The sequence below is a fragment of the Colias eurytheme genome, chromosome 12, assembly GCF_061535395.1.
Source record: "Colias eurytheme isolate Ceu_HAF_F1 chromosome 12, ilColEury1 Martin Lab GWU primary, whole genome shotgun sequence".
NCBI lineage: Eukaryota > Metazoa > Arthropoda > Insecta > Lepidoptera > Pieridae > Colias > Colias eurytheme.
In genome coordinates this window covers 555,045-579,624 of record NC_142991.1, presented here as the reverse complement: position 1 = coordinate 579,624, position 24,580 = coordinate 555,045, and the positions used below count along the sequence as shown (strand labels likewise).

At 38.2% G+C, this 24,580-nt stretch overlaps 1 protein-coding gene across 1 annotated transcript in view; it reads left to right on the top strand.

The window, feature by feature from the left end:
* nonC (serine/threonine-protein kinase Smg1) overlaps nt 1–23,019 on the top strand; it is a 94,885-nt gene extending 71,866 nt beyond the window's left edge. Inside the window, exons 2-14 of the mRNA XM_090108007.1 lie at nt 4,141–4,349; nt 6,795–8,121; nt 15,121–15,354; nt 15,621–15,969; nt 16,238–16,446; nt 17,235–17,362; nt 18,913–19,132; nt 19,596–19,694; nt 20,090–20,278; nt 20,795–20,958; nt 21,274–21,362; nt 21,951–22,105; nt 22,798–23,019. Of these exons, the coding sequence (XP_089964133.1) occupies nt 4,141–4,349; nt 6,795–8,121; nt 15,121–15,354; nt 15,621–15,969; nt 16,238–16,446; nt 17,235–17,362; nt 18,913–19,132; nt 19,596–19,694; nt 20,090–20,278; nt 20,795–20,958; nt 21,274–21,362; nt 21,951–22,105; nt 22,798–22,875 (3,450 nt within the window). The 3' untranslated portion in view covers nt 22,876–23,019. The remainder of the gene's footprint in view (nt 1–4,140; nt 4,350–6,794; nt 8,122–15,120; nt 15,355–15,620; nt 15,970–16,237; nt 16,447–17,234; nt 17,363–18,912; nt 19,133–19,595; nt 19,695–20,089; nt 20,279–20,794; nt 20,959–21,273; nt 21,363–21,950; nt 22,106–22,797) is intronic.
* The last annotated feature ends 1,561 nt before the right edge of the window (nt 23,020–24,580 follow it).

The following is a 24,580-nucleotide window of genomic DNA, read 5'->3' as shown; positions in this document are numbered from 1 at the left end:
CTTTGGCTAACATGGTTTTTGTATGTTCGTATTATTCAATGGAAGGTATTTATAAAGGCTTAAGTAACACGTATTCATGCTCGTTTTGAATTGAAATGTGCTCCAGGAGTTGAGATTTTACAAAGACGCAGGTGATATACCTTAATAAGGTACCAGAAGCATTACACTGTTAAAGGATGCGAAAAATGTGTCTTTTCAAAAGATATAACAAGTAAAAATCTGGTGTGTATTTCGTAGAATACTTTCTTATTCACAATGATACAATGTGAAATCATAAGGATATATTATCGTTTTCAGAAAAGTAGATACTCATATTTATTTAAATGTAAAAAAAACATAAAACATATAAACATATTTATTTTAATATTCCGTGAAAATTAGGAATTTGTTATTTTCATTAAAGTATTCAGAGCATTCGTAGAAATAGTTTTGGCAATAAACTCCACAAATGGAGATGTTATTAAAAGATTCCCAGCATTACCTAAATGTACATTGGTATTTAAAATATTGCTGAGGGATTCTAGACGATTTATAAATTACTAGCTGTTGCCCGCAGCTTCGCTTGCGTGGAAAAGATAAATTTTCATAGTATAAGTTTTCATCCCCTATTTTACCCCTTTAGGGGATGAATTTTCTAAAATCCTTTCTTAGGGGACGCCTACGTTATGACATCTACCTGCATGTCAAATTGCAGCCCGATACGTCCAGTGGTTTGGGCTGTGCGTTGATAGATCACTATATCAGTCACCTTTGAGTTTTATATATATAGATATCCAGTATATAATATATTAAGACTAATTGAATGTTAGTACTACGCAGTAATTGCAGTGTTAACAGCTATATAATACTGTTAATTAAGATGAATTGAAAGGTATGCAGGGCGCTATACATAACTGTGTATGTATACTTAGATAAAGTAATAATAAATAACAGAAAACTATTTCAAGTTAAAATTGTATGTAGTGTATATTAAAAGTGACCATTTGTAGATAATAGTGAGACATCTTTATGAGCATATAAAACAAATTTATCGTAAAATTGAATATTCAACGTTGGTAGATAACAATTTTATATTCTTGAAGCGGTTGATGCGAAACGTAGCATGTCTACGGAGCTTGTAGACGTGCTACGTCGGCTACGTCGTAGCCTTTTAGACCGTAGCTGTAGCACAAATAACACTAATGATATATATTGAAGTTATATGGAAAGGAAATACATAAAAGATTTTATGATATATTATATGTATATTGTATTACTTGCCTGTTCTTTACGGATTGATTTAGAAATTGAAAATGAAACGTATATCCACAGATTTTACGATGATATAACTATTTTCATTGTTGATGTTTTATGATTTTGCTTTTGCATTTTGATAATATCAAAAATAGGTTGCAAAAAAAATCATTGTTCTATTTTATAATATTGCATAAATCCTTCAAGCTGAAATTAATAGGACCCAATCAAAAAACATAAAAAAGCAAAAGTTAAGTAAGTAAAATTAAAGTTAAAAGTAAATTCCATCCCGTTACAAGTATAGCGGTGTGACACGGTCGCTTTTATGCAATGATCGTAAAATGGCCAAGTCCTAGTTCGCAAGTCACGACGTAAAGTTAGGTAAGAGTGTGTCGGCGCGGGCCGCGTTCGACACTTCATTAGAACTTGCGACTTACCGTCACTACGTGTTTTGCTTTATTTTTAATGTAAGATGTGACATTATTTGCGGTGCCTTAGTGTCGACATAAAGCGACTTGAAAGTTGAATGGTTGACTATCGGGTTATGTAGTGTTTTTAATAACGAGCTGTTCCTTAATATAATTATAAATATTATTATTTACATGCAATATTGGAAGCCCGCATAGATCAAATTTTTGTGCATTAGGTCCGTTCTGTTCACATACAATTGTTAACATAATATTTTATGGTTGGTGACTGAGTATGTGCTGATAAAACAAATTGCAAATCATAAAATAATATGCTAACGAATAATTACAACTATATATATCATGATAAATATTCAAATTATTGTAGTAAAGCATCTATTTTACCCTCCATTAATTAAACAAACACGTACTAAGTGTTAAATAATGTTTCTTCATAACATAAACTAGAGCTGCGGTTTGAGCCCTGGATAAATAAATTTACTAACAATTACGCGAAACGAATTCGTAATTCAGGCACTTGGCTGTGCGATAATTATTCCTCATAATTGTGTTAACATTATGACTCAAAAGCTTCTAGTCTATACTTTGAATAAAGGCTATTGAAGTAAAATATACATCAGAGAATATAGTTTATAATTCTCGTAACCTATACATAATAGAGTTTTGAAATTGAATTTCTGTCAATTAAATCAATTAGGTTTTCTGATCAATGATAGTATTCAATTTTTATGATGTACTTGCTTTCCAACAATTTTCATTTGTAACGTAATGTTCTAGTAATCTTGGTAAATTTCGTAAAATCCTAAATAATTAAATTCAAAGCAATGGCAAAGTGCCTAGCTGGTTTAAATTCAAAGTCATTAAAAGAAAATTACTCAAGAGTTGCGATGAGAGGTGTCCCCGTGGTGCTGTCACGGTTTTAACATTAATCCATTCATCTTGGTGCCACTTGTTGGTGTAGCAGGTGCTATTTTATATCACTTTACATTGTTTATGAACCACAACTTTAATTAAAGATAAATGGATTTTAAATATTTCTCTTACCCGACTCAGGACTAAAAATAAAGGCATTGGTTCCCTCATCGAAATAACAATATACAGTTTTTGCACATGCAACATACTTCGGGTAAATGCGTTAACTAATTACTAATTCATAATCGTACCTAGCTGCTAGTTAGTATACAATATATAACTAATTAAAAAAAAACGAAACAAAAAAAATATATAAAAATCTAGTTATAAAATAATCATAGCATAAATCGAAGCACGTGCAAGCGCAAAGATGTGAACTCGGCAGTAATTAAGACCGTTTAGACGTTCAAGTGACGCGGCTGCCGGCTCGCCCGCCGCGGCCTCGCGACCGAGTGCACCGCAAATATGCTACTCGCGACCGAGTAGCTAGGAAACGAGCGTTTGAAGACTTGATACAGCTCCATCTAGTGTTAATGGTTAGGGATATAGAATGCAGAAAGGACACATAATATACAGTAGAGAACTTGGTATGTATTGTTCGTTGCACGGCATATAATATGTACATATTTACGTGATTTAATTGCATCGTTGGTCTCCCGTAATAATAGAAGTGAATCTTTCTGCGTTATTTGATGTCAATTTTATAGATTTATCATAATTAACAACTTATAAGTCGCTTGTTTCATGGCCCCCCATGATGCCAACTGGATTGCGCTAAGCGTCTCGTTAACTAGGCCAACACTTAACGGAGGGATGCAGAACATACCAAACCTAGCCTATAGCTTTTTATTCCAATATAAAAAGTAGGGCTATATAAATATATATAGGCTTTATAATACATATAGTAAATTATTACTTCAATGCAAATGGAATATTTTGTGTACCATTTCAATTTTCCGACAGCTCCTTACGACTGATGAGATGTTAGAGCATTATGCTTTAGCAAAATCGTATTAAGCTTTTCTACTACATATAATAAATTTATACAAATTTGGGCGGTTGAATTACGGCTATAAAATTTTAAGATACAAACCTTCGATCTATGTAACTTCAATAAATAGAAATCCTATTTTTATACTTGCACCTCGCAGTAAGATTCGATTAATTCCAAGCCAGTACGGTTGTCCATTGTAAGTTTAATTGTACAATATAAACATTGCCCCGTTCGGTTCACGGATAGCCGCACTCGATATCTGCTGTTTCCACACGAGCGGCGGCGATATGTACGCGACGTGTTTCTTTCGATGTAACGTTACGTAGGATTCTAAATGTTTAGACTGCTGTTATTGTGGTAAAGTCTTTATATAAATAAATAAAAAGTAAAACTATACCCTTCGTAGAATAGGGCTAACCATGTTAATTAACATAATTATTATAAAGACGATAGATTTGAATAAGTGTGTAACAGATTAACTGCTACATCTGTTTTGAAAATTATGCCTAAATGTGATAAGCTTTTTATTGTTTGAAGTAGTTTTCCAGTAGCTTAATTGATCTTTTTTTCCAGGGTATATTCCGTTTGGCCTGCGAGCACGTGATCCGCACGATGCGGCGCGGCCGCGAAACGTTGCTGACGCTGCTGGAAGCGTTCGTGTACGATCCGCTAGTGGAGTGGGGCGGCGGCAGGCGGCGCCGCGGCGCGAGGCACGTGCGCGCCGCGCGTGCCATGCTGGCCGTGCGCGTGCAGGAGCTGCGTCACGGCGTCACCGAAGTCACGTATGTTGAACTGAGCTTTAAGTCTACCTTAGTAGTTTTGACACACAATTTTTTTGATATATTTGCTGTAGCAATTTTAAAGCAATAATTGTTTGGAGTAAATTATTATTTACTTATTTAATAGCTGTGCTCCGCGGTTTTACCCGCAGTGCTCCGCTCCTGTTGGTCTTAACGAGATAATATATATAGCCTATCTAACACCGAATAGGACCAGTAGTTCCCGAGGTTCGCGCGTTCAAACAAACAAACAAACTCTTCAGCTTTATAATATTAGTACAGATTTGTATATCGTATTAATTTATGGGCTACATAACATTGGAAAAAAAGTGATGATTTGAGATAAACATCGCTGTATAAACGTCAAACCATTGAGAAAATATTTTCCTTATCTTTGAGCTATTCATTTCCGAAGATGAGACGAAACGGAAATAATATAACATGTGAATAAAACAATCCGCCTCGGATTCGGAATATTTCCCCTTGTGTCGATTACAAGTAATAACACTGAGAGAATGATGGAATTCCAGCCATAGTACTTAAAACCTGTGCACCTGAACTTGCTCCTGTTTTGACGCGCCTCTTTCGCCTCTCGATAGCGACTGGAATAGTACCGAAATCTTGGAAACTTGCCAACGTGCAGCCCGTGCCCAAAAAAGGCAGTCGTGCCGACCCCTCCAACTACAGGCCAATTTCAGTCACGTCCATACTCTGTAAGACTATGGAGCGTGTACTGAACAGCCGGCTCCTGGCACACCTAGAAGCGAACGACCTCCTCAGTGACCGACAATACGGGTTCCGCCGAAACCGGTCCACTGGGGATCTTCTAGCGTACGCCACCTACATCTGGAGCGAGGCCATCGAGAATCATGGTGAAGCACTTGCTGTCTCCCTTGATATCTCGAAGGCCTTCGATAGGGTCTGGCATGATAGTCTTATTGGCAAGCTTCCATCCTATGGTCTGCCTGCTGGTCTCTGCGCCTGGATCTCAGATTTCCTGAGAGACCGGTCGATTCGAGTAGTCGTCGACGGTTGCTCGTCCGACCAATTGGCTATTAATGCCGGAGTCCCTCAGGGATCAGTTCTCTCCGCAACACTCTTCCTGCCACACATTAACGATCTGCTTAGACCCGGTATCTATGGGTACGCAGACGATAGCACTGTTGTGGAGAGATATGCATCCAGCGCGCGAGCCAGTGCGGCACAAATCCAGTCGCTTCGGGAGGCGATGGTCGAACGTATGAACTTGTCCTTACAGGCTGTCTCCGAGTGGGGCGAGGCCAATCTGGTCAAGTTCAATGCGACCAAGACCCAGGCGTGTCTATTCTCCGCAAAACGGAGTCCATTCAACCTGACTCCGTCCTTCCAAGGTGTATCCGTGCCGATAACTGACCGCCTCGAGCTTCTTGGAATCACCCTAACGCCTACTCTTAATTTTGGTTCATACATTGAATCCATAGCCCAAGTAGCCTCGAAAAAGCTTGGTATACTGGCAAAGGTGAGGCAGTATTTCAGCCCGGGAAAGTTGCTCAATCTCTACCAAGCACAAGTCCGTTCGTGCATGGAATACTGCTCTCATCTCTGGGATGGATCTGCCAAGTACCAGCTGGAGTCGCTTGAGGCGATAGAGAGGCGTGCCAAGAGGCTCATAAACGACGATGTGCTAGTAGGCAAAAAACTCCAGAGCCTCGCTCATCGTCGCAGAGTGGCAAGTCTATCGGTTTTTTACCGGATACACTTTGGAGAGTGCGCTGCGGAATTGCACGACCTTATTCCGCCATCCCCGTTTTTCCTTCGTTCATCGAGGCGCACAGATTCTAGGCATCGCCACATGGTTGACGTTCCATGTACCCGGACTAAGCGGTTCGGATCGACATTCTTTATTCGAACCGCTAGGGACTGGAACATGCTTCCTGAATCTGTGTTCCCCGATGAGTACAATATGGGGGTCTTCAAGAGGAGAGTGAACAGGTACATTCTAGGGAAGCACGCTCCATCTTAGGCCACATCTCAGCTTACCATCAGGCGAGATCGTGGCCAAGTGCTCCCCTATCGCAGCATAAAAAAAAAAAAAAAAAAGATAGGGAAAATATCGTATATTCGCTCTTCAAAGCTGTAGCGAAACATGAGATGCGGCTTTACGTAGTGCTCAATCGCTTGTGAAAGCGCAAATTTTATCAGACACTAGCGGTCCGCCCCGGCTTCGCCCGTGGTACATATTTACGTTTTCTCTACATAAAAACCATCCTCGTACTTCAAGGAATATAATAAAAAAAGAATTATCGAAATCGGTTCAGCCGTTCTCGAGTTATGCGCTTACCAACACATTTTGCGATTCATTTTTATATATAAGAATGAGTCTGCTGTTTTAAACCAATATAACTTTCTGCCTTTATGTTTTACAAATCCTTTTACAAAATGTTTTAAGATAAAACTTATTATTTACAGGGAACAACTTGTGGGACTATTACCTGAAGTTAAGAAATGTGCAGAAAAGTGGCTCGAGGAAAATGAAGAATTGAACAGAGTCGAGACCAAGTTACAAGAATGTCACATACAAATGGTCCTAATCAAAGAGATAGAGTCGTATGGCAGTAACCTCGCGAACCATCCTCTTTATACAATTTCCCAAAAATATACGTCGTACAAACAAGCTAAGAATGCGGTTGAAGATTCCATGAAGGCACTCGTGAAAATACTTAACGACTTTGACACTCAAATAGAGAATTATGCGACCACAAACGAAGTCTTGAATGGGCCACAGTTGATGGCGTGGGTACAAGAGTTTTCAGGAACTAACGAAGACGATAAACCGATATTTGAACACGTTAAAGATTTTTTGACAAACGCCGGACAAGGTACAATGTTGACTCAATGTGAGCAAGCAGAAGCTGAACTAAATCAATGTATGCAGCAGACTAGCGTCCTCATTCGCTCTTGTCTCGAACTGCTATCTCAATACGTCGCAGTCTCACAATATTACCCGCAAAGTCAAACGGAATACCATCGCATTGTAATGTTCCGTAAATACCTAGCTGCGGCATTAGAAAGCAAATCTCCAGAGGTATGTCGGGAAGTAGCCAATCAGGTGACCGCATTAGTCAATGCAGACACTACCAGCGGTGATGCACAACAAATCATTGCATACAACTATCGCTTGCAGCAACTAACTGCTGAATCTAATGTTCATCTTAATAAATGCCTCGAAAGATTGCAGTTAGAGGGTGGAACTGAAGCGATTGTTATAGCCCAAGAGGCGTACAAAGAAGCCAAAGCTAACATCAGCAACTGGGTAAGAACCGAGGAAGGTGCAGCGTGCACTTTGGAAAGTGTAGTCATTGGAATGCTATGTAACTTAAATAGACGATACTTGATGCTCGAGAATGGGGCTCAAAGCGCGGGCGATTGTCTCGTAGACTTAACATCGAGAGAAGGTGAATGGTTCTTGGATGATATGAGTGCATTATCCGTGCAAGCGGTAGAACTACTATCACTATTGCCTCTGCAATCAGCATCTGTAGAAGACGCATCAATGGCCGTGGCAGTCGATTGCGTTAGAAATGCCAATTTATTATTAGCTGATTTGGTGCAGCTGAATTACAATTTCAGCACCATAATTCTTCCTGAAGCTCTAAAGAAGATACATTCTGAAGACCCGTCGGCATTGCACATGATAAACGAACTGAATGCCGTGATAATGAATTCGCCAGTTCCTTTGAACGAGATATTGGCTCAACTGGAAGTACACTTTAGATACCTGCTTATGGATATGGAGGTAAGTTGAAATAAATTATTGTAAAAGCGTTTAATGAAGAATGTTACTAGGTATGCCAAATCCCTTGAAATTGTGTCTCAGTAAAGCCTGTATGTATACAAATACACTAGTTTTTGTTATAGTCAAAAATACCAAGTAGTTTTGATTTTATACGCATTCAAAGTTTCGAAAAATATCGAGTCCCGCTAATAGTCACGTGACCGCTTGTGACGTCACGTCACAACGCACCGCGCGGCCGCGTCCCCGCGCGGTGTGTATAAAGCAAAATTACCAATCTTCTATTGGATGATACGTGTAATATTCAAGACCAAATCTAAAAAATAAAATATATATCAAACTAGATGATATGTTCAACGATTCTGTTTAATCAAAAACATAAAATATTAAAATTTACTCGATAAAAAAAAATCACCAAGTTAGCTCTAATTTTCACACTTTTACGTTTTCTACTTGACATGGTAATACTTATTATGATTTTTTTTTTTCATAAACAATTATATTAAAACATTTGCAAGATATTAGTCAGAGCATTTTGTGTAATTACTTTTAGTTTTGGTTTTATCTGCGATAATAATAAGTAATATGTATATATATGTGGGATGATGAGGTGAGATGTATGATTAATTGATGTTTCTGAACGTGTAAGATTACTTTCTGAACGATGATTAGAATGGAAGAACTATGAGCGAATCAATGAGTGAATGTGAATGTGAAGTAGAGAGCGAATGAGGAATGATCTTTCTCTTTTCATTGGGATCGTGGGTGAAGACGGCTGTTTCTCTGTAAGATGTTTTCTAAAAATTAAGATTGTGGTCCGAAAATAAATCTCAAGAAGTTCAAAGTGTTTTTCATTTGGCCCCGATCCTACAATCTTGGGGGCTCGTCCAATTGAAAGAGGAAAATCAAAGATTACGACGGAAAGACGATCAGCGGGAAAGTTAGGTTATCTCACCGGGCGAGGCGGCGCGGCGTGGTACAACTTTTCATGCTAACAAGACGACGACGACTAATAAGACGTATTCCAATAAGACGACAACTATAAGAAAGACGCAAAGATGGGAAAAAAGGACAAGAGAAACAGCAGCAGTTTTAATATTGAAGACGAAGGAAGGAAAGAATTTAAACAAAATGGCGGCGACACACAGCAGCAACAGAACACACTATTCATGACGGCGGACCTTATACCGAAATTTACCGGACAAGACTCTAATTACCCTGTACACAAGTGGATTCAAGATATCGAAGATAATGGATTAATATTTCAATGGACACCATTACAGCAACTTCTTGTTGCCAGGCGATCACTAAGCGGGACGGCGCTTCTTTGGCTTAAATCGGAACGACCATTCAAGACATGGCAGGAGCTGGCGGAAGAAATAGTAAAGGAATTTCCATCTACGTGGGATACGAAAACGGTACATGAATTAATGAGTGCGAGAACGAAAAAGCCGAACGAAAGTTGCATTGATTATCTACTTATCATGAAGGAGATGGGTAAGCGCGGCAAATTAGCTGATTACGTGACTATAAAGTACATAGTTGACGGTATTATTGATGATGAATCCAGTAAGATTATGCTATATGGAATTAAGACGTATGCGGAATTAAAAGAAAAGCTGAAAATTTATGAGTTAGTAAAGTCAAAAACGAATAAAATTAGTCCCAGTCAAGACCGTCAAGATAAGCCTACAAGTGTATATTCGAATTCATCTCATGTAAGAAACACATTACGTTGTTATAATTGTGGCGATCGCGGGCATGCCTCATCAAGCTGCCCTAACAAAGAAAAAGGAGCTAAATGTTTTCGTTGTAACTCATACGGACATATAGCATCAGCATGTGATTTGAAAAAATCAGGCGCATCAAGATTTGAAAACAAAAGCATTCATAAACAAGATGGCGTCAGCGCAAGCGGCGGCGTTATGAACGAAATTCAATCACAGCAAATTGGAAGTATGAAAAGGACGATGTTCGGATCTGTCGGCGAATCAAGTTTCGATCTGAAGTTTGTCGGTCAAGATGGCGGCATAAGAAATAATGAACGAATGATTGACTATGATTGCAATGAAGTTTCTATTAATCAGTTGACAGATGACAAGTCTCAACAGGTTATGAAGATTGTAAACAATGACGAATTAATAAAGAAAAGTTTAAGTGAAGAAAGTCGTTTGAAAAAAATAATTTTGAATAATACTGAAACCACAGCGCTCATGGACAGTGGTAGCGACGTGAATTTGGTCAACGAGGACGTTTATTTATCGATGTGTACCCCAAAATACGACGACAACGTTGTACTCACCGGTCTCGGCAGTGCAAAAGTTAAAACACTTGGACATTGTGTTGTGAAGTTACGAATAGACGGGCGTGATTTCGAACAAGAGACATTTTATATTGTACCTAATAACTGTATGCCTTACTGTGCTATTGTAGGTCGTGCGTTCTTGAGCAATGTTTTTATGGTAATGGATGAAGGAACAGTGTTTGTATTTCCGAAAGATGAAAGTTGGATGACGAAAATTAATTGTTTTTTCTCTACTGTTGATCTTGTAGGTACAGTAAGTAATGAAAGTGTGAAAGATGAAGTAGTGAGGTTAGTTGACAGCTACATGCCACAGCAAACAAAGGAAGCTCCAGTGGAACTGAAAATTACTTTGATGGATGAGACACCTGTTGCACAGCGGCCACGCAGACTGTCACCTAAGGAGCAGCACGAGGTTGACAAGCAGATTCAAGAATGGTTAAAAGACGGCATTATAAGGGTAAGTTATTCAGATTTTGCTAGTCCTCTGGTATTGGTAAAAAAGAAAGACGGTTCAATTAGGATTTGTATTGATTACAGACTGTTAAACAAAAAGATTTTAAAAGATGAATATCCTCTTCCAATAGTAGACGATCTTATAGATAAATTAGCAAGCGCTAAAGTGTATTCAGCCTTAGATTTAAAGAATGGATATTTTCATTTGAAAATAAATGAAGAGTCATGCAAATATACAGCTTTTGTCACCCCGACAGGACAATATGAATTTTTGAGAGCACCTTTTGGGTTAGCTACTTGTCCTAAAGTGTTTATGAGATTAATAACAACAATTTTCAGAGATATGATTGCATCGGGAATTATCATAATATTCATCGATGATTTGTTGATTCCAGCTCGAGATGAACAGCAAGCTGTTATGAGACTGAAACAAGTTTTACAAAGAGCATCAGAATATGGATTGAATATCAACTGGAAGAAGTCACAGCTGTTAGTAAAGAGAGTTGAGTATCTCGGACATGTGATTGAAAATGGAACGGTCATGCCTTCCCCTGACAAGACTGAAGCTGTACTCAAATTTCCAGAACCACAGAATATCAAGCAGTTACACAGTTTCTTAGGACTGTGCTCATATTTTAGAAAGTTTATTGAAAATTATGCTCAGATTGCTCAACCACTTACAGATTTATTGAAGAAAGATGCAGATTTTAAGTTTTATGATGAACACAGATTAGTTTTTAACATGCTTAAACAGAGTTTAACGAGTGCACCTGTACTCAAGATTTATAATTTCAATGATGAAACAGAATTACACACTGATGCGTCGAATATAGCATATTCAGCAATTTTAATGCAAAGAAGTAGCGAAGACGGAGAACTGCATCCTGTTCATTTCATGAGTCGTAGAACATCAGACGCAGAAAGCAAGTACACAAGCTATGAATTGGAAGCTTTAGCTATCATAGAAGGCGTTAAAAAGTTCAGACATTACTTACATGGTAAACCTTTTAAGATTGTAACAGACTGCAAAGCTTTTGAGATGACTTTAAAGAAGAAAGACCTGGTGCAGTGTACTAGAGTAGCAAGATGGATTTTACTTCTACAAGATTATGAATTTATTGTTGAACATCGCAGCGGTAGTAAGATGCGACATACCGATGCATTGAGTCGAAATCCATATGTGTCTGCGATTACTATGGACCTGCATAAAGAATTGCAATGTGCACAGGAGAGCGACGATGGTTTGAAAGCTATTATTGATGTCCTGCAAGACGGAAAGACATACAATGACTATTGTATTTATCAAGGCTTACTACGCAAAGGGCCAGAGCAGTCCCTAGTTGTTCCCAGAAAAATGGAGGATTTTATTATAAGAAAAGCACATGAAAATGGACATTTTGGAAAGAAGAAGACTATAGAACTGATTAGTAAAGATTATTATATTGAAAACTTAGAGAAGAAGGTAACTGATCTATTGGCGTCATGTGTTCCTTGTATATTGGGCAGCAGAAAAGAAGGTAAACAAGAAGGCTATTTACATCCTATTTCTAAAGAAGAAGGACCCCTGCACACTTTACACTGCGATCACATAGGGCCTCTAGCGGAGACGAAGAAAAAGTATAATTACATACTCACTATTGTTGATGGTTTCACAAAATTTGTGTGGATATTCCCAGTGAAGACGGTATCAGCTAAAGAAACTATAGATAAAATGGAGATTTTACAACAGACATTTGGTAACCCAGCCAGAATTGTAAGCGACCGAGGAGCAGCATTCACGAGTAAAGATTTTGAAGAGTATTGTGAGCGAGAAGGAATCCAGCACGTTAAAATCACAACAGGAGTGCCAAGAGGGAATGGTCAAGTTGAACGTATTCACCGTACAATGATATCAGTACTTACCAAGATGAGTATAGAGGAGCCTACACACTGGTATAAGCATACAAGTAAGTTGCAAAGAGCACTAAATAGTACTTACCAGAGAAGTATCAAAACAACACCTTTTGAACTGCTTACTGGAGTGAAGATGCGACAAAAAGAAGATATTGAACTTGTACATATGCTAGAAGAAGAATATGTATCTAGTTTTATAGCTCGGAGAGAAGAAACAAGAATTAAAGCAAAAGAACAGATATTAAAAATACAAGAAGAAAATAAGAAAAATTATAATAAGAAAAGGAAACCTAGTATACAATACAACATAGGAGATTTAGTTGCTATCAAAAAGACTCAATTTGGAACATCTATGAAGTTAAAAGCAAAATTTATTGGTCCATATAAGATTACAGGAATAAAGGGCAAGGATAGGTATGATGTTGAAAAAGTTTGTGATACTGGAGAGGGATCCAAGAAAACATCATCTTGTGCTGAATTTATGAAGAAATGGTCTGATCGAGTTTGAGGTAAGAATACTGTTTTATTTTGCCTTAACATTTTTATCTGTTTCAGGTTATTCTGAAGACTTATATATTTTTCTATAATAATGTGTATGAAAGACTATGCTTGAAAGAAAGGTGGAAGATTTGTTTATTTTATAAGATTTATTGCTCAAATTATTATCTTGTGATACATGTTAAAGTTGTATGTGTTAACTACACTACTAAGAAGGAAAGGTCATGGGTTAAATAAAACAATAAGGTTTATTGTTTAAAGTCTTTATTTATATTTTGTGTAACAAGATGTAAGAAAAAGTTTTTCTTTAAGTTTATTTAAACTTAGTAATTAACTATAGAAAGGTTTTGTAAGTTTTGATTTTATTTGAAAATGTAATGTTTTCTTAAAGGTTTATTTTGTTATGAGTATTTAAAGTAGAACGGTACTATTGTTTTTGTTTAAGTTGAAAGTTTTAAAGTGTAAAGAAACTTGTAAGATTTTGTTTTTGTTTAATAAGTATGAACTCTAAACATTTAAAGATATTTGTAAGTTTTTGTTTATGCGGAAAGTTTAAAAAATTTAAAGATACTTGTAAGATTGTTTGTATAACTCTATAATTGTTTGTGTTAATACGGTGTTATGATGACTGATGATGGAAGATGATGATGATGATGAATGACTGATGACTGTGTGTGCATGTCTGAGGGCAGACATGGTGCAGGAATGGCCGAGTGTGGGATGATGAGGTGAGATGTATGATTAATTGATGTTTCTGAACGTGTAAGATTACTTTCTGAACGATGATTAGAATGGAAGAACTATGAGCGAATCAATGAGTGAATGTGAATGTGAAGTAGAGAGCGAATGAGGAATGATCTTTCTCTTTTCATTGGGATCGTGGGTGAAGACGGCTGTTTCTCTGTAAGATGTTTTCTAAAAATTAAGATTGTGGTCCGAAAATAAATCTCAAGAAGTTCAAAGTGTTTTTCATTTGGCCCCGATCCTACATATAAATATATATAGTATATACCCTGTTTTTGTTTAATTCTTCCCCCGACCAACTTATATTTTAGTATAGTTCTCCATATCATTCTCAACTTCAAACAAGAAAAAATCTTACTAGCCATCTACCTATACTTAGCCCATACGAGCAGAGCAGAAGCACAGTCTAGTATACAAGTAAATAAAAACAAAACAATATATACAAGTAAATATAAACTGTATATTAAAACTTGTATAGAAAACAAAGGATAACGCAAAACAGCTGCAATGTTCTCAAAATATTATAATATGTATGTACCTTACGTCCTTTGCAACTATAAAAAACAACTTATCCGGCGAATTGGTAGTTGTATTTTTACATTTAGGAACAACACATGATTTTCTGGTATTTGGATTGGACATTTTTAAAAGTATTTAATTATAATTTCGACGGCACGGGCGCGCGATCGCTAGCGGACTGAGTGAGCCAGATTGAGCGTGTTGTAGTGTGACGTCACACCATCACCGGGCGTTTACAACTTCTTTTACTTCTAAATCGGAAACTAATTGACGTATCGAAGTAATTTTTTCACTAGTATTATTTATTTTTGACAGAGAATATGGAGTGCTAATAATCAAAATTAGTGAACATTCTCCATTTCCACTTCATTAGTTCAAAGTTTGAATGCTCCAATCAAAAGTAAATTTTCTAAGTTAGGAAACCTTGATTATTATCAAATTATATATTGGTATCTCTCAAATGACAGTTTAGATACATTATTATTATATAGAGTCACATAGATAGATATGTGTGATTCAAATGGTTAATTCTTTATAGAAGTAATAAATAAATGATTACACGTCATTTCTAAAACGAACAACATCCCCAGTCCCCTGCCGCAGGCGCACAGCTACTAGCAGCGGAACTCCGCTTGCGCTACGAAGCGCTCCTCTCAGCTACCTCCGAGGAGGGCCAGTCCGGGGGGCGCATGCTACTCATGGGCTTTAACGGGCTCTTCGCGGCCGTGGAGCTGCGCAGCCGCGAGCTGGCCGACCATCTGAGTGCGCCTGTACCGCAGGCCTGGAGGAAGATCGATCATATAAATGATGCGTTGCATATGTCGGTAAGTGACGGTTATAATTTTAGGTTTTATTGTTTTGTTTATTCTCTAAATTTGATATGGGTAACTATTTTTTTCTTTTTCTTTAATTTTGATCCTTTGATTGAGAACCTTTTAAAGTATGTAGAAGTGACAGACGAATAGAGAGGCAAACAAATGATCAAAGCGAAAATATATTATTATGAATTACAACACGTTAGTTATAATAATAGCCAATCTTCAAGTGATATCATTATTGCAATGTTTATATTAATTTTTCGGACGCGCAGGCGGCGATGCAACGCAGCGCGCTACGCAGCGTTCTCGAAGACATGTTCCTAGTGCGGCGCGTGCAGACGGCCGCTGAAGTGTTCGCCCTGTGCGCGCAGCTCGCGGCCGCACACCGCGGCACCGCAGCCGGTGCGGTGGGCGCCGCAGCGGGTGCGGTGGGCGCCGCAGCGGGTGCGGTGGGCGCCGCAGACGTGACGGCGCTGAGCAAGGGCGTGCGGCGCTTCACGGCGGAGTACGTGTCGCGCTGCGTGCTGGGCGTGCCGTCGCGCGCGCTGGCCTGCGTGCTGTGCCTGCTGCTGCGCCGCAACCGTCTCGACCTGCACGACGAGGTCGAGCAGAAGGAGATCGGTATGGTTTAACTGTAGTTTTTTTATCGTTTATTAAATACTAGTGTGTTTTACTTGTTTTCTCTTGAAGTTATTAATTCATTGGTTCAATTATCCGTACAAATGTGTGATGATACCATTTTCTAAATGCCAACACGTTCCTTTATATTCTACGTTGAATCAATTTTTACTACACCCTAATAGTAAAAATGTTTTTTTACCAACATCCAAAACGCAAATAACGTTTTTTACCCCAAAATCTCAAACCATTAACAACAAAAACATTCCAGGAGCATCCTGGAGCGTGTCCCTCGAGTCCCTGTGCGACAAAGTGTGCCGCAGCGGCGGGGAGCGTGGCGCGGAGCTAGCGGCTCGGCTCGTGTCTGCACGGGCACGTGTTCACCGCGCGGCCAACGCGCTGCGTGCGGTGGAGTGCGCGCGGGCTGCGGCACGGGCGAATAGATTGAGGGCGGCGGCGCATACGCATTTACATGCTGAGGTACGTGCTTGTCGTTGTGATTTACAGTACTCCAAAATTATATAATAATGCGCATGCAAATCATCGCTAATTGTCGTATTTCCAAAATGTATTTCATTTGACTAAACAAATTTTACTAAATTATCCATGAAGAAAATGCATTTAACCACTATATATATCGTCTTCGGACGCTCCGGTAATATGACAGTTACCGAACTGTGAATAAGATTTCTATGCGCATTATCACTTGGAGTACTGTATATTAATGTTACTATTCTAAATCCATTGATAAAAATTAAATAAATACATGGTATTGTCAATAATATTAAGCGTTGTCATTTTTTTTAATGTTACTTCTATAAGTAATTAACTATTAAGATTGATATTTTGAAATAATGAAGTAAAATGTGGTTATTTTCCGAGTACTTTCTGACTGCATAAGCATTATTCTATTAAATTTTTTAATTATTTAATAATATTGTGCAAAATTGGTTGTCTGTAAAGTCGGTTTACTGACGATAGTTGAACGTGACAACGTCCGATTGTGCTTCTTTGTCGCTCGTTCCGCGCTCTCGCTTGCACTTCAAGCCTTACATAGAATGCCTCAGAGCGAGGTAACGCCGCATGAGTCATGTTTTTTCGTGCGTGCAGCCGGCTCTCTCGAATTATAAGACGTTGTCACGTCAAAAATTCGATCACGAGGCGGAACTCGAACCCGCATCTGATTGCATGAGCATTCTTCTATTAATTTTTTTAATTATTTAATAATATTGTGAAAAATTAATAAAATGAATATACATCGTTTACAGGTATTGAAGAGTGGCGTGGAAGCCCACGCGGCGGTATCGCGGCGCGGGGCCGAGCTAGCGGCCGCCGGGGAACGACTCGCCGCTGCACTTGCGCGTGCGCATGCCGCGCTGCAGAATGCGCACCAGAGGTACATTCTAATTTCAAATTTTCTTTATTTGTAGAATGTAGAATTACAAAGATATTATGCAGATACAGATATAGATTCTGCTTGTAGTTGAGCGTGCAAATATGTTATAAATTACAATGAACAATACTATATCACGCAATACTAGATCCATTAAGTATGTAATCACTAAATTATAGTAGAAAATAATTATAAATATAATATGTCCAAATATCATCATACATTCAATTCGTTTTAACCGACTTCAAAAAAAGGAGGAGGTTATCAATTCGGCCGGTATTTTTTTTTGTTTTTATAATCAAATCTCATAGAATTGCCTTGTAGTTAACCAGTTTATTAACCTCGTTCGGAATTTGTTTACAGGTAGTTTTTAAAATCATTGGGTGTTTTATTTAATATTGTATTATTTCTAAAAATGATACTACTATTTTTCGCAGTATTAATGTACCCATTTAAGACTATTTAGTGTGTGATGAATTAGATATATTTCTTCTGTCTTTATCTACAGGGATTGATAGATCGTTAAAAATTATGAATATAATTGGTGTGTATATTGAACGAAAATTATATTATTCATTTGGTTACAGTAAAAGATTTACATTTGTTTTATGGGACAATGAAAAAGTTTTTTTTGTGGAATATAATATTTATAGAAGGAAAAGCATAGGAAAATGTGTGTCGTGGACGTCATATTATGTAATAAGAGTATTATTCAGTTACATAGTGGACAGAATTTTACATCATTTAGTTGAACCCATTGATGTATAAAAAATGTATAAAAAAATAATTTAGGTAGTTAGTTTTAAGTTTATAAGCACAGAATACATAATAGTAGCTAAACGCTGCAGAACGGACACTCTCCGCCTCCCGCCAAAATTAAACACCTCACCCCGCACGATCGTGATTAAAATGGGCCACATTTTTCTGTAAGGACGATACGCAACGAAGATTGACAACATTAATCAAATTGACTTGAAGTAATTTTATTATTTTGGATTTGTGATTATCGTTTTTCGTAGAAAATGGTTAGATATTGTGCTGTTTACGGATGTATTTCATCAGAAAAATGCGAATTTTTTTATGCTAGTCACAAATGTGTCAACCATAAAGCGTTAATACATATATTTGCAGTCTTTACAGTGTGACTGTCAAAACGATAATTTTGTATGGAGTGTCCGGGGTGTGGTATAAGTATATTAGGCGAGGAGCGAAGCGACGAGCGAGTGGGTGAAGCGAGCGTTCAAATAGTAGATGTCTAATACATATATAGGTTTGTCTTTTAATATAAATTTAAAATTGTTTCCAATTTGAATGCTTAATCTATACTAATATTATAAAGTTGAAGAGTTTGTTTGATTGTTTGTTTGTTTGTTTGAACGCGCTAATCTCGGGAACTACTGGTTCGATTTAAAAAATTCTTTCGGTGTTAGGAAGCTCATTTATCGAGGAAGGTTATAGGCTATATATCATCACGCTACGACCAACAGGAGCGGAGTCACGGGGGTGAAACCGCGGGGAGCAGCTAGTATTAAATGTAATTGTGTGTGTTGCAGGGTGAAGTGGGGCGCGGGCGCGAACCCGATGCTGCGCGGCGTGGTGTGCGCGCTGGAGGGCGCGTGGGGCGCGGCGCGGGGCCGCGCGGGGCGGCTGCGGGGCGCGGCCGCACAGCTCGCGGCGCACGCGCGCACCGTGGCCGCGCTGGCCGCGCCCGCCGCGCCGCGCGCCAACCGCGCCGCGCGCACCGTGCGCACCGCGCTCGCGCACTGGGAGAAGGTACGCTCTGCTTTTACGCACATTATATATGTATACAACTAGCCCGCTTTTTGTGCAAATTATGCTTTTGTAATACCACTTCTTTTTGCATACTATTGTTTTCTCATATTTTGTACAATCAAGAATTATAAATAAACTAACTGGCTCCGCCCGCGATTTCAAAGAAAAACTCGCATAGTTCCCGTTCCCGTGGAAAGTTTATTTTTCACAACGTTTCTCAAAATTAGAAAAAGTACACTTTCGCCACTTCACCCACCAAAACAAAACCTAATTAAGACAAACTGATGTTGTATATGGCTAATTCAAAATATTCTACAAAAAAATTAACAATTCATGTTTATTTTCAACATTTTCCGTAAAATATTAAAAAACTCTTTATCAAATAAAAAATTTACAAGAAACAAATTTCATTTTCAATTTTTTTTTATCCTACTTTAACTTCTTCAATATAATAATGTTTCAGGCGTGCACACTAGCACAGAAGTATTCTCTGCAAGTATCACCAGTAGAGGAGTCTTTACTTGAAATGTTACATCCAGACAGCGGCATCGATACACATTGGGTTAGTATTATATTGTTTTATTTTTAATTTGTTGTTTTTCTAGATTAATAGTCAGTTTTTTTAACTTCTGAATATTAACTATTTAGTTCATTTGCAACATATAAATTATAATAATATATGTAAGGACATTTCAAGTAATATTTAATAGGCCATTAATATTGGTCCTTCGAGTCGGATTCGAAGAGTCGAAGATGTGTTTTGTAAACTGAGCGATAGGAAAAATGTTTGTAGTTCTGTATTTAGTATGCAATAGAAAATTTTTCATAAATTCATTTTTTTATAATTAAAGGCTGATGAATCGATATCAACAAATTATAAATAAAAATTTAATGAATTGCTATTGATGAAAGCTTAAATGTATGTCGTATGAATAAATCACGATTTGCACTTCCCAGGTGGAGAGCGTATCAGCGCTAGTGAGCGAGATGTCATCAAGCGCCCGCAGCGCTGCCACCGCAGCGGGCGAGCGGCGCTCAACAGCAGCTGCAGCGTTGCGCTCAGCGGCTGCAGCGCTGCGCAGCACTGCCAGCGCCAGGCCCGCGCTGCTGCACGAGCTGCGCGCGCCGCTCGACAACAGCGCTGAGGTGGGCTGGAAACACTAATGTACCATTTATAGGCAACACATGAGTAGATTAATACAATAAAAGGATGTTAAAAAAGATTTTAACGTTGGTCAAACTGTTTATATTTATTTTTTATAAATAGGTACAATAACAGATTGCAGAATGCAAATATCGCTCATTCGAAAACTCTGCTTATACACGCCCTCGCAGAGTTTAATTGCAGATATTATTTGAGCGTGGATGTACTTATTTCGTAAACGTGGAATTCTATACGAAACAGAGACGATACTGTATCATACACGCTTCTAAATGTATTATCTCTACAATCTGACGCATTATTTTAACCCTATCAAAAGATATGTTCAAACTTTTTATGCGTAATTTCACGTAAAAAATTTATCCATTAATCACGGGAAGACCACATGATATAAGAAGCAGCTTTAAATGTTTCACCAATATGAGGAGATAAAAATACCATAAAACCACCACATTATTAATGGACGCCCCCTAACTGAAATATTTATTCCACTATTCCAGGGTGACAACGCAGCGAGCGAGTTCCTCGAACGTTGGCAAGCGGCCACCGATGCACTAGACACGATCAGCACCGAACCCGCGACCCACGCGGACGTGTTGGCGGTCGCGCGTTGTGCACAGGCACTAACCACTGAGCTGCCGGACCTCATGAATTTGTTGTTCGAGTGAGTATGCGAAAATTTATTTACAGATTATTAGCTTTTCGCCTTTTTGGAAAAAAACTGGCAAGAAACTCCATAGTTGCTCTTTTAAAATCATGTCAATATTACAATTCAGTCAGAATAAGATCCGCATAGTTCGCGTTCCTGTGGGATATCCGGGATAAAAATTAGCCTATGTCTTATTTTGGGCTTCAGCTATCCACATATCAAATTTCATTGTCATCGGTTCAGTAGTATTGCGTGAAAGAATCCCTTCCATCGTCACAAACTTTCGCATTTATAATATTAGTAGGATTAAATAACATGTATTTTTTCTAGACTTCCCAACAATTTATCGGAGGGCGGAAACAAGAAGCTGACCCGTCAGACCGCGCTTGGCGCTGCAGTGAGACCTTCAAACAGACACGGTAATAATATTATATATAATTTATTACAATTGGAGTCATCGGTCCTTTGTTCTGAAATGTTCATTTTTAACAATAAAGTTGATTGCAATATGTTCTAAATATATTATATAGTAACTTATGCTTGATACATTGCAGTCATAGAAAAAGTTAAGACAAAAATAATGTGGTTCATGATTTAATCGTGAATAAATAAATTGGTTGTTTGTAAAGTAGGTTTACGATCGAGATGTTTACGTGATAACATAATGCAGTGGCAGCGCTCGAGATGAGACGGGAGATCGGTCCGTCTCTCTCTCGTTATACCTGCGATCGCGCTCGTGAGGTTTTGGTGTGACACAAGTTTCTGAACATGTCACCCGACTAAAACGATTTTAAAAACGTTATCACGTTAAAAAAATAGTTTCACCACTTTCAGATATGTATTATCTTTCAGATAGTATATAAATTGGTTATTAAACAAAAGTTTTGTCAAAATTAATTTAATGTATTAATTATGGAATTTTCGTATTCAACCGAACAAAATTATATTACATATAGACTCGTGTATCTATATTGTTTTTCCCATTTCTCATGTAACTGTGTGTACAGGCGAGCGTCGCAGCTCAGTCGGCGCGGGAGTGTGGCGGCGCGTGCGCTTGCGGCTGGAGGGACGCGACCTGCCCGCTGCAGCTGCGACTGCCAGCCAGCCGGCCCCTGCGCACAGTGCGCACGGGAACACACGCCGGGCTGCACCGCACGAACAGGTACCGACTGATAGACGAATATATAAGAAAAACTCCTATTAGTTATACTGTATGAAAGTATGCCGACAAAGTATGCCAGCCAGCCGGCACACAGCACGCGCCGGGCTGCACCGCACGAACAGGTAGTTAAACTTGAAGTAAATGTATGTTTGATATTATGGATTCTTCCTTTTATTTTAAATGAAACGAGAATACTGACTTGCAGTAAAAAAATATAATTTTTAGTTAAAACGTTCACATTGTTCGTGCCGTTACAAGATTACAAGATGATTGACGTTAGGTTACATAAATAAGCAAATTTTTCTACATTGACGTGAAGTTAGGTTTCCCACCGGTGTTGCCGCCACACCGCTGAATGACGTACGCTGCTCACTTCATAGTTGTTGAACAACGTATATATTGCAGATAATTAATAATATGCATAGACTTTTCTTGTGTTCGATTATTTGCGAGTATTCAATATTATTGAGAAATTAAATAAGTGGAGGTAGTTCTCAAATAATAATATCTGTAAAACGTCGAGATATGTGTTTAACATCTTAGTTTCGACGACGCTCGCTGCAAAGTCTTCAAAACGCTGCGTTAAAGATAGAGTTGTAGTTGTAGATGTAGAAATATTACAAATAAGACTTGCATATTTTTAATATGTATAATTTAATTGTTCTATTTAATAACACGTGTTGACGTTGCAGGTGGAATACATAATATCGGAAGCGACGAGCGTCGAAAACCTGTGCATGATGTACGAAGGTTGGATGGCCTGGGTGTGAACGCGTCAGGCGCGACCCGATGCGACAACACGCGACAACACGCGGCACCACGCGACACGACGCGGCACGACGCGCCCGAGCTGCGCCTGCGCCCCCCGGCCCGCGCGCTCTCGGGCCCCACGACGGGGACCCGCCGGACCCCACGGACCCCACAGACCCCGCGGACCCCACGGACCCCGCGGGGCTCCCAGCGCCCCCATAGGGGCCGCGACACGACTCGGTTGTACGGCTTAGTGTACTCTGTAGGGCTCATTGAGCTCATTTTCTGTGGCCCGATATTTCATTGTTCATTCTACGCCCCGGCTCGATAGTGGTTCACAACGATCAAATTCGGCAAACATAGTCGCATTTATTTTATCCATTAGACTAAAAGTAGTTTTCCAGTTAAGAGGGCGGTGAATGTCGACGTTAAAATTTCATTCTTTTACTTTTATTTAGGCTTAGATCTTTAGGAATATCGAACGTTCATCGACTATTCAGTGGCTTGTAACGAATCACATCTTTCGAAAATTATTATCCGGAATTCCATCTCTCTACAAATCTTTACATCAAATAAATACTTTTATTCCATCTTGAAATCAACAGATTTTATTTTACAATCATTTTAACTCAGAAAGTGAGCTCCCATATGCGATATATTTGCGCTCTTGTTGAATGTTACTTCATATCTTCTTAGTGTATAGTGTGGTTGTGACGGGAACCCGCATTTTGTCGTAAAAAATACCCTATACAATATATGCTTATTTTTTTTATATATCAATTCTCATAGGTACATAAATTTGGAAATTTAAATTATAACATTTGCTTTATAATCTTTTTGTATGTATCTTCTATCAAAATATATTTAATGTTCATCTAAATTATTCGAAATTGCAAATAGTATTCTTAACGGGTATTTGTTGCGATAACCGAGTTCCCAATGTATGTTTGTATCGCTTCATTACTATATTATATAATAAATGGTGTATGTCTAAATTGTGTTTTATTTATCTACCTCCTTGGTAATCCTTGACTTATCACGAATAAATTAAAGGTCCGTGGTCTAATAAGACTGTTGTAGACCAATACAAAATATTAAACTATATTTTGTACACGTAACACAGTAAACCAAGGCATGGTCACATATTCCTAATAGTCAATACAAAAATAAAATAAATAAATTGTTCAGGACAATTTTCACACACGACACGATTTGTTCTCATACTAAGCTCTCGCTTGTGTTATGGAAACCAGATGGCTGATTAATATACATAAATTTAAATAAATACTTATATAGATAACACCCAGACACAGAGCAAACATCTATGTTCATCACACAAATATTTGCCCCGGGTGGGAATCGAACCTACGAAAATTCGAAAAGCTGAACATAATATTTGTCGAATCAGTAAAATACTTTAAAATGTGTATGAATTTCGCCATATCATAAGATAATTGACTGCTCAATAATTACGACGTGACGTTAGCCAGTTATAAGGAATGAGCATCATTTCATTTTGTAAACCAGAAATCATATATGTATTTTGTATAAACTCGATAATTAAATTTTTACATTGCTGTAACTGCATTATTTAAACATTTTTCTAAACTTGTTGGCCTCTAGTCAATATGATAATAATTAATAACTGTATCATCCTTATTTCAATGTTTACAGTTCCGTAACAGTTACAACGTCACAAAAAGAGCGCTCTTTAAATTTAGTAAA